At 35.6% G+C, this 14,095-nt stretch overlaps 1 protein-coding gene across 11 annotated transcripts in view; it reads left to right on the top strand.

The window, feature by feature from the left end:
* The window catches only part of LOC149452722 (poly(rC)-binding protein 3-like), a 1,138,846-nt gene extending 1,129,265 nt beyond the window's left edge, over nucleotides 1-9,581 (top strand). For all 11 annotated transcript variants that reach the window (XM_089689053.1, XM_089689056.1, XM_089689055.1 and 8 more), the window contains one exon: nucleotides 1,022-9,581. In XM_089689053.1, the coding sequence (XP_089545179.1) occupies nucleotides 1,022-1,379 (358 nt within the window). In that variant the 3' untranslated portion in view covers nucleotides 1,380-9,581. The remainder of the gene's footprint in view (nucleotides 1-1,021) is intronic.
* The last annotated feature ends 4,514 nt before the right edge of the window (nucleotides 9,582-14,095 follow it).

Raw genomic sequence — 14,095 nt, 5'->3', positions numbered from 1 at the left:
GCACTCTGATTTGTCATTGTGTTATATGGTCCTGTATACCACACATCCAACAAGAAAATGGAATTCAGTTAAACTGATGTAAAAAATGCTGATGTCATTTATTTATAGTATATGTTATGATGATATAATGGTGACTTAGATTCATTTTTTGCTTTTCAGTGACTAGCTAGCCTTTTTATTCTTGCAGTCACTGAACAGACTAAAACAGGAATAGGAGGGAAGATTTTCTGGTCTAATGTACTTCATGATATGTGCTGATGACAAATCAATTTGTTTGTCTGGCACTTTGTAAATTGCACAGTTAAAACAGCAATAATGAAAAGTATCATATGGCAGCCAATCACACATGAGTTTTGTGTATAATAACAGTATTCAGACTGTTGGGAATTAATTTGTGAAGTGGTTGCTTTGAGTTTTTTGCATTATTATATTTTATAGAAAAAATATTATATCTAATATGTATGCTTTGCTTAATATAAATATTGAATAGATAGATAGATAGATAGATAGATAGATAGATAGATAGATAGATAGATAGATAGATAGATAGATAGATAATGTGATTAGATACATGAGGAAGCAAGTTAAATGTAATATTTACAAATGCAAAACTAAAAGGCAAACATACCAGTGCTGAGGCAAAATCAAAATTCTGTTTCCTTTGTTTTAAGTTCTGCTTTATCATCTTTTATCATTCTGCGTCCTTAGGTTTCTTTCTTCCATTGACATTACAAACACCTATGTTAAGGCATTCTTTAAAGTCTTAGTAATGTTTTCCTCATCAAATCATGAAATACCCTTTTGTTATATCTCTTCTTTAACACATAACATGTTCCTCCTCTGACCCTCATTTTCCCTTTTTTCTCTTTCTCTCCCCACCTTCCATATGTCTGTTCCTTTTGTTGACCAATCTAACCCAACCCAACTTTGTTTGCTCCTCCTATTCCATTCCTTTCTTCCCAAATTTATCCTTGCTTGACCATCCCAACCTATTTGTTCCTGTTCCTCTCTTCGTTTGCAGCTTAGAGATGGCTAAACTGAGCACCCAGACTGCTTCCGTCACGACCCCTGTTGACCTCAACATGAACCTCTCTCAGTCTACCACCCCTTCCTCCACCCCCACCTCTATGGCTGTGTTGGCGGCAGCTGCTGCTGCCTCCGCGGTCAACGTCAATTCCCCTCCCCCCCTACCAACTTTACCGACCACCCACTATGCTGTTCCTGTCTCCAGTCTGCTTGGCATGAAAACTGTCCCACTCCTGGCATTAAATGCAGCGGCCACTGCGGGGGTCACTGGGAATTTACCTGCTTACACTGCCAAAATTCCATCGACGAGTGGGGTTAAGAAATCAGACCGACAGAAGTTTGCTCCATATTGAAGGCATGAAAGCAAAGCTCTACCAAGATTGTGTGGTAGATCATTCTAAAGGAAACAATATGGCATTCTTATTTTATGTTTCATTTTTTTTTATGTTGAATTGCAAAGTGTTTATTGTTGCTGATCAATTTGTCCTCTTTCCATGGCTATTAACCCAAAATAGTAACTAGTTCCAACAGCCTATGTTTTTTCACTTCTATAATTTATTTATTTATGTTGATGTTATGTATCACTCTTGTTTCAGTTTAGTTTATGATTATTTTTTTTCTTTGTGTTTGTCAGTATTTTTAAAGGGGGGACTGGAGGTCAATGGATAAGATGACTGGCATGTTTGCCTTATACAGTATTTGAAAGTATAACACATTGCTTTTTACACTGCTTTTTCATGCATTTATTATATATAATAAATAACATAATGTACTCCTGCTACTACAAAACATATATCAATTCAATCCAAATGATAGTGGAAAAAAAAATTAGTTATATTAAAGGGAATCTGCTGCAAGGCAAAATGCCGACCATTCTACAACGTAAGCAACCGGATATGTAATTTCCAGGCACTGACCAACCATGCAATAAGAAAATCCTTTGTAAGCTGCTTCAAAAATTAGCATTCATTCCTGAAAGAAGGCTATGTGGGAAAACTACTGTATTACTTATCAGAAGAACGCTCTGGCCTGTTGCGGTACAAGAATACCCTTTTTGGACATACATTTTGTAAAAGTTCCCTTGCTTCAAAGGTTTTGAACCCTTTTCATCAGGGCAGATTTAAATAGTCTTTAAATAGTCTTTATAGATCAGCTGTAGTCAGCAGGTTTTGCTCTTCCTTTTCAAACATTTTTATGTGGGAAACCACAAATCATAAGTAATACCTCATCTGGAATATGCAGTTCAGTTTTGGGCACCAATTCACAAAAAGAACATTGGGGAATTGGAGAAAGTACAGAGAAGGGAAACCAAACTGATACGAGGCAGGAAGGAGCTCAGCTATGAGGAAAGATTAGAGGAACTGAATTTATTCTCTCTTGAGAAGAGGAGATTAAGGGGGATATGATCTCCATGTATAATACATAAGGGGAGATATGATCAACATGTATAAATACATCAGTGGTTCATATAGTGAACTTGGTGTAGAGCTATTCCCTGAGGTCATCTCAGAGGATAAGGGGGCACTCTTTACATCTGGAGGAAAAGAAATTTAATCTCCAAACACGGAAAGGTTTCTTCACAGTGAGAGCTGTGAAAATGTGGAATAGACTCCCTCAAGAGTTGGTTCTGGCCAGCTCAGTGGATTGCTTAAAAAAAGGCTTGGATTCTTTCTTAGATACACAGAATATAACTGGATACTAACATTTCTAGGTAAAGTTGATCCGATTGCCTCTCGGGGGATCAGGAAGGAATTTTTTTTCCCAGCAGGTGCAAATTGGATCATGCTTTGCTGGGTTTTCTTGCCTTCCTCTGGATCAACTGTGGGTATAGGATTATAACTTTTTTTTTCTATGGTTGAACTGGATGGACTTTTGTCTTTTTTCGGCCAGACTAACTATGTACCTAAAAATACTATAAGCCCTGATGAAACAGATACAAACCCTAGAGACTCTTGGCCTGGCTTTTATAAGATGTAGGTCCAATAGTCTTTTAAATTGCACAAAGCATTTTTTCTAAGTAACCCACTTGTCACCAGGCTTAAAAGTTGCAAATTTCATTTGATTTCTGTGCAGCCTAAAAGGGTGTTTGGTTAAAATTTTTGTGCTCGCGGCGTTTATCTGAAGCCTTTCACTCAGGTATTTACTGCATAACAGATTCCCTTTAAAGTGGATCTGGTACCAAATGCAAGGTTTGCTTATTTAGATCCCCCACATACAAACATGGCATGAAACTTTTTTAAAAATCATACATTAGGAGAAAAGTGAAAAACATACTTTGCTTTACACCCTTGGCTTCTACCTGCAGCACCTAGGCAAGGGTGACATTATGGGATTTGCTACAAGATTCTGGGAAAGCTGAAGATCCTACATTTATTAGAAGAGGCTCCAACATTGCATATACTGTATATTTTCACTTTCCTCCTCATGTGCTTTTTTTTTGGTACGTTTCATTCCACGTCTCTACTTGGGGGAGGTCTAAGGCAGATCCAAGGTCCACTCTAAGGTCAAGCTTAAACAAAAAAACATTTAAGAAGCATTTAAAAAGCAGAAGTTGCATTAAAAATGATTCACAGATCTTTTTCACATAGTGAACACTTTTTATGGTAAACTAAATATTTCACATATTTAAAGTTTATTATAGAGCAATATATTAAAATCCATACGCACAATAAAACACCTAATTGCCATTTAGAAGTCAGTTGTGGTAAAACGTTGTTAGCTTTGGGCTTTAATATATTATATAAAACATTGTTTATGTGCTTATTTAATTTAAACATCAAAATGTAAGTTCCAAAATTAAACTTAACCAAATAATCCTTTGCTTTCAGATGTCATGACTGTTTTTCATATTTTGTATTACTCCTTGTTCCTCCAAAGCAGACAATAAAATTGTCTTCTATCAACTAAAAAATATGGTTACTGGGGAAAATATACAATATGCAACCAACTAAATCCTTCAGGTGTATAAAGCAGCATGCTTATCTGTTCTAAATTACCAAATGGGGTATGCCTAAAATAATCCTACTCAGATATCTATGTATAATGTATCTTGCACCGTTACATTATGGAGAGTACATATATATCTATAACATATATATATATACCCAAGCATTGATACTTCAGTCTGTCATGTGAATGTTTTAGGCCTTTATCTTTTTGGGTAGAACCTAACATACACAGTTATAGTAGGACTGTATAAGTCCTCACACTGATTTAACTTGTATAATTTAGCCTCTAATAATTGAAGAATTAATGTAATATGTATTATAACAGGTGGTATTATAATAAAAATAATATCAATAATATGTGTAGGCAGACATAGCATGGAATATTGGCATTCAATTTATTCAGTATATTTTCATATCATTATGTAAATAATTTGCTCTGTCATATTTAATTTAATGAAATTAAACGCAACAGCACTGAGAACCTTGAATTCATTGTACTGTATGATGGTAGGTTACTTCTCTACCTCTAAAAAGCACATGCATGAAGGTTATTTGGGACAGTTCTAAAGTGGGTGGCCATTCCTGTTCTAGATTAGCATTGTGCATATGCATGTAGCGGACAGTATCAGGGGCTGAACATTCATATGTTGTTCTACTCACAGTGATGAATGGTACAAGACTAAAAGCATATGAAAGTAACAACCTATTTCAAAAGCTAATTTTAAGTGCAACCAATCAGATTTCACTCTTCTAAAATCAGACCAATACAAAATAGATTGTAATTAGTTGCATACATCACACAGGAAAATATGTGAATAATAAAAAAAACAACCATTACAATTGCAACCAGATGGGTGACCTCAAATTTAGTGAGACTGGATCACTTTGTAATCTGTGAATATCATTGAGTTGACCCAACCCAGTTTACTTTTTTTGATATTTTTTCTTTTAAGAAATAAAAGTATCCCATCACCCCATCCATCTGACTCCTGGAAGATACTTTTCTGGTATCATAGCATGTGTCTGCCTATATAGGTCTTGTGTTTAAAAAAGTAAGGGGACCAAAATAAAATGTGTGGCCTCCTATCCCAAAACAGTAACTTGGTGTGGATGAAGTTGCTCTTCTGGACTTCACTGAGCAATAGAAGGTGCAGGAGCTCACTCTGTTAACTCATAAAGTAGTTGTCACCAGTTCAGAGAAATGCAATTAATAATTTGAAAAAAGAGACAAAAAAAACATAATTTTGAGAAAAGTTGGTCTGCTTGGATCGAATCCTTTACTGTATTTCAAAAAAATGTTGATAGGTCCTTGTTACGCATGTAAGAAGAGGTAGCTCATGCTAGTCTCCACATGTTCAGTCCTCGTGTTTATTTGCCTCCCTGAATCCTTCTTCATTTATATTCTTCGCTCATTCTTTTCTGCTCTTCTCTTTCCTTTTCCAACTCTTTCATTTGTTTCACATTGACATTTACACGGTTAGCTATACTATAGTAGCACTACAATATGTGTAAGTCCATGATTTATATTAATTTGTAAGACTCTATTACCATTTGTGTTATACATTGACTTATGGTTGATAATATAATAAGCATATTATCTATATTTAATGCTACTATTGTATATATGTACCTATATACATCTTCTTTTCTTGTATTATTGTTAATATTTTCAATAAAATTTTCTGAACCATAAGAACAAAAGAGACAGACACTACGTATACATTAGAACTAAAAGTGCATACCCAACAGTTTAATAATTAAAAAAAAAAGTTCATGAAGATTTCTTTGTTTAAAAATGTCATTAGATTTATCCATTTATTGATATCACATTGTTTTCATTGAGAGCTGCTACATAAAAGATTATTAGTAGCGTAATCACCCATGATCACACCATGCTTCAGTCCAGTCACATAGTAGAAACTGTTGGTGATTATTCTCTTCTCCTTCAAAAATTTAAACGAGAGAAGGAGATTAATTGCACAGTTAGTTATTAATCAGTTAGGAGATTCTCAGGAGATTTCAGGTATACCCTAAGGGGATTTTTGCACCAGGATATTTTAAGACTCTCAGAAAAAAATCAACCATGTAGCCCTAGACCCAGAGACAATGAAATGTCCCTTAATTCATGGTACTGCTTTTCCCAGAAAAAAAAACATGTTACAGATTAAATTTGACTGGGCAATAGGTCCCCCAACAGACAACACCAGCTTTGGCTTTACTAAAAGCCACAGTTTTGTTCAGAGTCAAGGACACTTGGAGTTTCCAACCCGCTGAATGGACCTTTGAAAGCATTTTTGGTCACAAACAGAAAAACAAGGATTAAAACCCTACTTACTTCATTGGATTCAACAACGTACCTGTCTCCACTGGAAGTAGTTGGGTTGCAAGTAAATCTCCTAACTCCAGGATTGGTACATGTTGTTCAAGCTCAGGAGGTCTCTGAGAGAAACATCTTGCACACCAAACCAGAGTTTTGGGAAGATAAACAAGCAAAGCTGAGCCCACAAACTGGATTGCAGGAGTGAATATGATAATGTGGGGTCAATTCCTGGAGGTTTGCTCATCAATAATTGCCACTTGTCAAATATATCCTATATATGACAAAATACATCTGTCTCATACAAAACATTCCCTTGTAATACTTAATTTTCTTGTATTAATTTTACCAAAGCAAAGAAATATATAAAAATATAACAATGATATGCTTTCTTCTAAAAATACTATAGTTAGGAGTATGAGATTTTGTTTTGACAATAGGTCTACTTTAATATAGACTGCGAAGACCCCACCTAAACTGACTGCCCACAGTAAACTACAAATCTTTCCTGAGAAGAGTGCTATAAATGTTCATCTGAAAGTAACATTACTACACAGTCTAGTATAAGCGTATCTATCTATCTATCTATCTATCTATCTATCTATCTATCTATCTATCTATCATCAGTAAGTAGGTCATCCAAAAAAAAAAATTTTTTTTTTCATTTTAGATAACCTTTTACTTAAAAAAAAGTATTTAGAGAATAGAGACAGAAATACCAAGTGTACCTTACTACCTTTCTGGGGATATTTAAACTCATACATTTAATTTACTTTATATAAATTTATAGCGATGTCCTGTGTCATTGTCCTAATTCATCCTTTTGTTTATATTAAATATAATAAATTTCCCTCTATCACCCTGACATTAATTATTCCTCTGTGATACCTTGCTTCCCCTCAGCAGGGTTTTCCATTTCTAATATGCAAATTCTATGACAGTTGAGAGACGTTAGAGGTGATGCTGGTGCCTGTAATAATCAGATTCCTGTTTTAATTTGCAAACCCAGGCCAGAAAAATAATGGGTTATACCTCCACTTTGACCTTTGTCCAGTTTTCTAGAGAAAATGTGATTTATGAAGGCCTAGTTTTATTTAAAAAATTAATAACTGGAATCCTTTTAGACTTTTTGTACTGGAAGAGTGCTTGATGTAATTAATGCCATTTTCCAGGGAACATTGTAGCTAAAAAAGAAACAGTCGTGATTGGACTAATGCAAAACATTCACAGTCTATTATAACTATGATGGCTTACTTATGAAAGTTGTATATTTGATCATTTGTTTAGCTTCACTGAATGCATGTAAGGATAATTCCCAAAGTTGAAATCCAAAGAAATTCCCTGATGTCTCCCAGTTGATGCCCTATTAACTGATAAAATGAACATATGCTATCCCCAAGTTCATTAATGTGCATATTAGCAGCAAGTAACATACTTGCAGTAATCCTGAACTCTAGGTAGATTTAGGAACACAATTTAAATTATATAAATCATTAAATATATTTTAAATTCAACAAGCATAAGTACTTGATATCATCCTCTTGTAATTCTCTCCACAGCAGCCCTCAGAAACATTAATCATTGTGTAAATATACTTCTTTCCTAACTAAGCCTGCATTATTATAATAACTTAAGACAGAATATTTAAATTCCTGCAAAGCCCATTTGAAACTGTCTCTATTTTAGTCTAAACTGTAAATTTATGATAAACATAATAAAGTAGAGGACTGAATGCATTTTAATTGGATTCAGTTTAAATGATACCTTTTGAGTTTAATGATAAAAACACAACATGCTATTGATAGAGCAGGAACATAATTTACAATTTACATGAACATATTTTCAATTATTATCTTTCTAACTCTGTTGGAACTAGTTTGAATCATGTTATATGTTTATTTCCATTCACCATCTGTGTTTCTTTGATCTGTGTTGCTTATTGCTTACCTAATAATGCAATATTGTTTGCCTCACAATTCGTAAGGCCTGACACCACACTCCTGCCATGATAATTCACTTTTGCACTCCTCAGAAATCATAGCTTTAAAGGCAAATCTTTATACTGTTCTATCAGTCTCAGCTAAGATCACACTGTCATATAAATGCAATATATATATATTTTTTGAAATTCGGTGTCTAATTTATGTTTCTTAGCCAGGGGGTTGCAGTGTATCTACCCCTATTAATATAGAAAGTCAGTATTACTGTACAGGGCCAGCTACCACTTTGTATTATGTGTCATTTCTGTATATTGTAGACGTGTTTCCACCAGTGCACTATATATGACATTGTAACCATTATTAATTAAATGTCACTATTTTTACCAGTTGTGCTTCACTAAGGTGTTTTTGTTTTGTACATATATATATATACATACCTAAAAAAAAGGAAAGAAAAACTGAATTTATTATCACAGCTACTCAAATTATTAACAGCTTCAAGTAACTGCCGCGCAATGTTCTGAATTATTGTATTTGTTTTATTAACTGAAGTAAACAAAATTGTAAGAACAAAATGTTGTCTGCATTGATGCGCTCTTCTATGCTGGTTGTAAATGAGTGTTATTTTTTTAATGGTGAGAAGATTTTTTTTTTCTTGCTTTTTTTTCTCCCCTTCCATTTTGTGTTCACATTTTAGGCTTTCCTCAGAAGTTACTGGCCTGGGGGCTCTGTAATATATTAGCCTCAAGACAGGACTTATCCTCGTGAGACAATGATTTCTATGGACTTTATACGCCTGAGGGATTCTGCCAGATATAACATTTCGTACTATACAGACAGGGGGTGGCAATTCTTTTTTTTTATTCCCTGAGCCATTTTTAATTTCTAACTTTGTGCTGTTTTCTCTACTGTTCCTGAGTAGGCCGACACTGTTGTTACTAAGATAATATTTCTACAGCAGGGATTTTGGTTAATTTTTCTTCCTTTGTGATCATGCTTTGACTAGTTAAATGTAAAGCATGAGCACTTCATATTACAAATATCACTGTATTTAAATGTAGATTTGATGGTAAGTTAAATTATTTTGGTTTTATATATCTTTAAATAAATTTTCTTGCAAAAAAATTTTTTTTCTTTTTTCTTAAAAAAATGAAATATAATTTATTTTATGTTCAGTTCAGCTGGTGCAATTGGTCACTGAAATTGTGTCGCACATAACACTTAAAGTAAATTATGATTTTCTTCTGTTTATCTTGACTTGAGGACCAAAATCAGCACATTTCAAACAGAATACATCCAAAAAGAAAATGTAACAATGTGTTAATTTATTAATAAAATAATGCTCAGGAATACAGTTATTTATGCCTTCATACTGTATATGTGTGCCTGTTGACATGGTTAATATGTTTTCTTAGCAGGGAAATTGGTAGCTTTGGTATAATTGGAACAAAAACATTTCTCAATGCATATCAATTAATATTCAAAAGTGTAGTTTCTTAATCCTTAGTCTGTGCTGTTCCTCGCGCCCCTTTCTCTGTTGAGTGCTTGCTCACAGCAAACATTGAGAGCTTTGGCAAAGAGAGGTGACCTAGCTATTCACTATCTTACAATTTTCTGTATTTGTAAGAGCAGCAAAAGAAAAACATGGAAAGCCTGATTTTTCCTACACAAGTGAAATGCAAATGCACATACAGTATGTCTATACTAACTCCAATTATCTGATGGGGCTTTGAGGACTGGAAGGTCAATTCACTGAGATACATGAGTTGTGTCCTTTTTATTGCAGGGTAATTTTCTCATCAAAATGTTTAATTTTTTATCTATTTTATTGTTTTGGCTAAAATAGTTAAAAGACATAGTCATATGTAAGATGACTTGGTTTTGAAGGTGCAGGTTCTGTATTTATTCTTCTTTGCTACTATTGAGCCAGTGCCCTAGAACAACCATGTGTGTGTTAGCTGTCCTGGCATCTGATATGCGTGCATGAGATCAAGGTCAGTTATTCATTGGTTATTAAAGGATGGATAAGGATGAGTGCCCTGGGGTCTGAACCTTCAAAAACAAGTAAAAACACCCAACTCTCATATTACTTTATTGCCAAGTTCCTCTTAACCATAGGAGGTCTGTATTTTTCTCAAAATATTAATTCATCCCCACTAAAAATGGCTCCCCTTTCTTGTCTTGTTCATAAACTATTCAAAGAACCAGAAACTAGTGGTGTTTTAAGAAGAATAACCCATGTAATGCTCTGTGAATTGACTTTTACATATAGAATACCACAAATATCATATACAGTTGTGTCCAAAATTATTCAACCCCCACTGAAATTGAGTGTTTTGGCCAGTTTGACATTGCTTTTGATCATTCAGTCATCTTGCTTACATTTACATTAAAGAGGCACTTGTAGGTCAGACAAATATAACATAACAGTTATAATGAAATAACCACAAATGTCTTTTCTGTGCTCACAGCATTATCAGTTTTATTCAACCCCCAAGTGACATTCAATCTTAGTACTTAGTACAGCATCCTTTTACAGTTATAACAGCTTTTAAACGTGAAGCATAGCTTGACACAAGTGTCTTGCAGCGATCTACGGGTATCTTCGCCCATTCTTCATGGGCAAAGGCCTCCAGTTCAGTCACATTCTTAGGCTTGCGCACTGCAACTGCTTTCTTTAAGTCCCACCAGAGGTTCTCAATCGGATTTAAGTCTGGTGACTGCGATGGCCACTCCAAAATGTTCCAGCCTTTCCTCTGCAACCATGCTCTAGTGGACTTGGAGGTATGCTTGGGATCATTGTCCTGTTGAAAGGTCCAACGTCTCCCAAGCCTCAGGTGTGTGACGGACTGCATCACGTTTCCATCCAATATCTCCTGGTACTGAAGAGAATTCATGGTACCTTGCACACGCTGAAGCTTCCCTGTACCTGCAGAAGCAAAACAGCCCCAAAGCATGATTGACCCTCCACCATGCTTCACAGTAGGCAAGGTGTTCTTTTCATCATAGGCCTTGTTCTTCCTCCTCCAAACATAGCGTTGATCCATGGGCCCAAACAGTTCTAATTTTGTTTCATCAGTCCACAGAACACTATCCCACAACTTTTGTGGTTTGTCCACATGGCTTTTGGCATACTGCAGTCGACTCTTCTTATTCTTTGGAGACAGCAAGGGGGTACGCCTGGGAGTTCTGGCACGGAGGCCTTCATTACGCAGTGTGCGTCTTATTGTCTGGGCTGAAACTTCTGTACCCACATCTGACAAATCTTTTCTCAGTTCCTCAGCAGTCACACGGGGACTTCTCTCCACTCTACGCTTCAGGTAGCGCACAGCAGTCGAAGTCAGCATCTTCTTTCTGCCACGACCAGGTAGCGTTTCAACAGTGCCCTTTGCCTTGAATTTGCGAATGATGCTTCCTAAGGTGTCTCTTGGTATGTTTAACATCTTTGCAATCTTCTTATAGCCATTGCCCTTCCTGTGAAGAGAAATCACCTCTTCTCTTGTCTTCCTGGACCATTCTCTTGCCTTCACCATGTTTGTAACCACACCAGTAAATGTCTAGAAGGAGCTGAGTATCACAGTCATTTTAAAGCTGCCTAATTGGTGCTTATTATGCTTGATTGCTGCTCGGTGACATCCACAGGTGTTTTCAATACCTGATGGAAAGCACCTGTATGAACCTCTGTTCTTCAGAGTGGTAGTCTTTAAGGGGTTGAATAATTGTGGCAATGAAGAAACCACATAAGAACCATTTACTACTGTATTACATAAACAATTGATGTCATTTTAGTTGCATTTGGGTAGTTACAACGTCCTTGTAGGATTTGATTCTGAATACAATTCCAAATGTACACTATAGTCCCTAAACCCCTTTACAGCATTGGGGGTTGAATAATTTTGGACACAACTGTATATTATATTATAATATTCATCCATTAAATAAATTCCCTAGTGAATTGAATAAAAAAATCACTTTCAGTTGTAAATATGAGAAACTAACGCATGGCAATGAAAACATCTTATCCATTATGATTCAATGAGCTGACCCTTAGGTCTATGAGCACTGACAAAGTAGAGTTGTTAAAAGCAGCAACTGACATAAAAAGCTTTTTATTCTCTTTTTACTTGCAACATTACTTCATATGAAATGTGATGGTCAAAGATAAAATACAGCTCTCAGTTTCTAATCTAATACTTGATAAAGAAGTTTAAAATATTGGGCAGACTATTTCAAATCATCAAGTCTAATGTCCCCACTGCTTTTAGTTTTCCGAAGCACACTTTACTTCAAAACCCACAGTAACCAATAATCAGGTGGCTTTCAGCATAACCCATTCATGTTATATTACCAGGATGGGTAAGCACTAGGCATGAGCAAATTTGCCTGGTTTTGATTTTCAGGGGTACACAGAATCCTGTTTGGCTATTTTTGGAATAACTTTTGTCAAACATGGCCATGGGGAGTTGGGAACTGCCATTGGAGACATCTAACAAAGCAAAAAACCCATACAAAATACTGTACTGTACATTCCTTTTAATGCAGCTTTGATGGCTACATGGTAAAAAATATTTCAGCTGAACAGGCCATCAGAGGTGGCAGGAGCTGAAAATGGTGGCAAGTGTTTTTTGGAAGTGGGATGGGGGCTGTATGACATGTAAACATCTAGTCTGTAGCATCAGCAGCAGGATTTTCATAGTCATTAGTAATCCAAAACTGGTTCATTTTAACCACTTCATTACTGGGCACTTTTGTTCACTTCCTGCCCAGGCCAATTTTCAGCTTTCAGAGCTCTCACGCTTTGAATGACAATTGCACAGTCATGCAACGCTGTACACAGACTATATTTTTATAATTTTGTTCAGTCAACTAAAGCTTTCTTTTGGTGGCATTTAATCACCACTGGGTTTTTTATCTATTGCTACACTAACAAAAAAATACTGAATTTAAAAAAAAAAACGTTTTTCTTTGCTTCTTTTATAAAATTTAGCAAATAAATAATTGTTCTTCATAAATTTAAGCCAAGATGTATTCTGCTACATTTCTTTGGTGAAATAACCCAAATCAGTATTTATTATTTAGTCTGTAGGAAAGTTAGAGTTCACAAACCATGGTATATATCTGAAAATCGAAAAAATCAAAACTTTTTTTTTACATACTGTCACCAATGCCGTACAGCGTCATCATATAACTGATGTGACAGTACAAAAAAAAAATTCAATTTTTTAATTATTTTTTTTAATTACATTTTTTTTCTTTTTTTACGATTTGTTTTTCATAACACACTGTGAGCAGAGTAGTATATTACCATAGTAAGTGGAAGTGATCAGTATTTTATTTTTTTTTTTACACATTATTATTGCTTATAGCAAAGAGTGTCTTTGCTATAAGCAAGCAGTTAACCGAATGAAATTGATTCATTCAGGTTTTTCTGTTGTGATTAGCTGTGATTGGCCACAGCTAATCATATGACGCAGATGGGCTGTGATTGGCCCAGTCTGTACATGTGATCACTGTGCTCAATCACAGCTAGTGACACAATTGTATACAATGGATGGCATGAAAGGAAGCCATCCATTGTTTACAATTGTCATTGGTCACAGCAGGTCACATGGCAATGGGCTGGTACACAGATCTGTCATCAGCTGTGTCCGAAGTTCACAGTCGGTGACAGATCTTGCCACAGTGCAGCCTTGCGGGTACACGTGAGGCACAATTGATCCAGGAAGGTTGTCATATGATGCCAGATCAGCGAGAACCCCACTCGGCCATTATTTTGCTATTGGCCCAGCAGAACAGGTTAATGAAAGTGAGCCGGTCCACACTGTCAGGGAAGAAGAGAAAGAAGAAGAGGGTGCACTAGCAAC

The sequence above is a fragment of the Staurois parvus genome, unplaced genomic scaffold, assembly GCF_062004578.1.
Source record: "Staurois parvus isolate SC_StPar_1 unplaced genomic scaffold, SC_StPar_1.0 ptg000468l, whole genome shotgun sequence".
NCBI lineage: Eukaryota > Metazoa > Chordata > Amphibia > Anura > Ranidae > Staurois > Staurois parvus.
The sequence above is the reverse complement of the archived record's forward strand: the minus strand, read 5'-3'. Positions and strand labels throughout refer to the sequence as shown.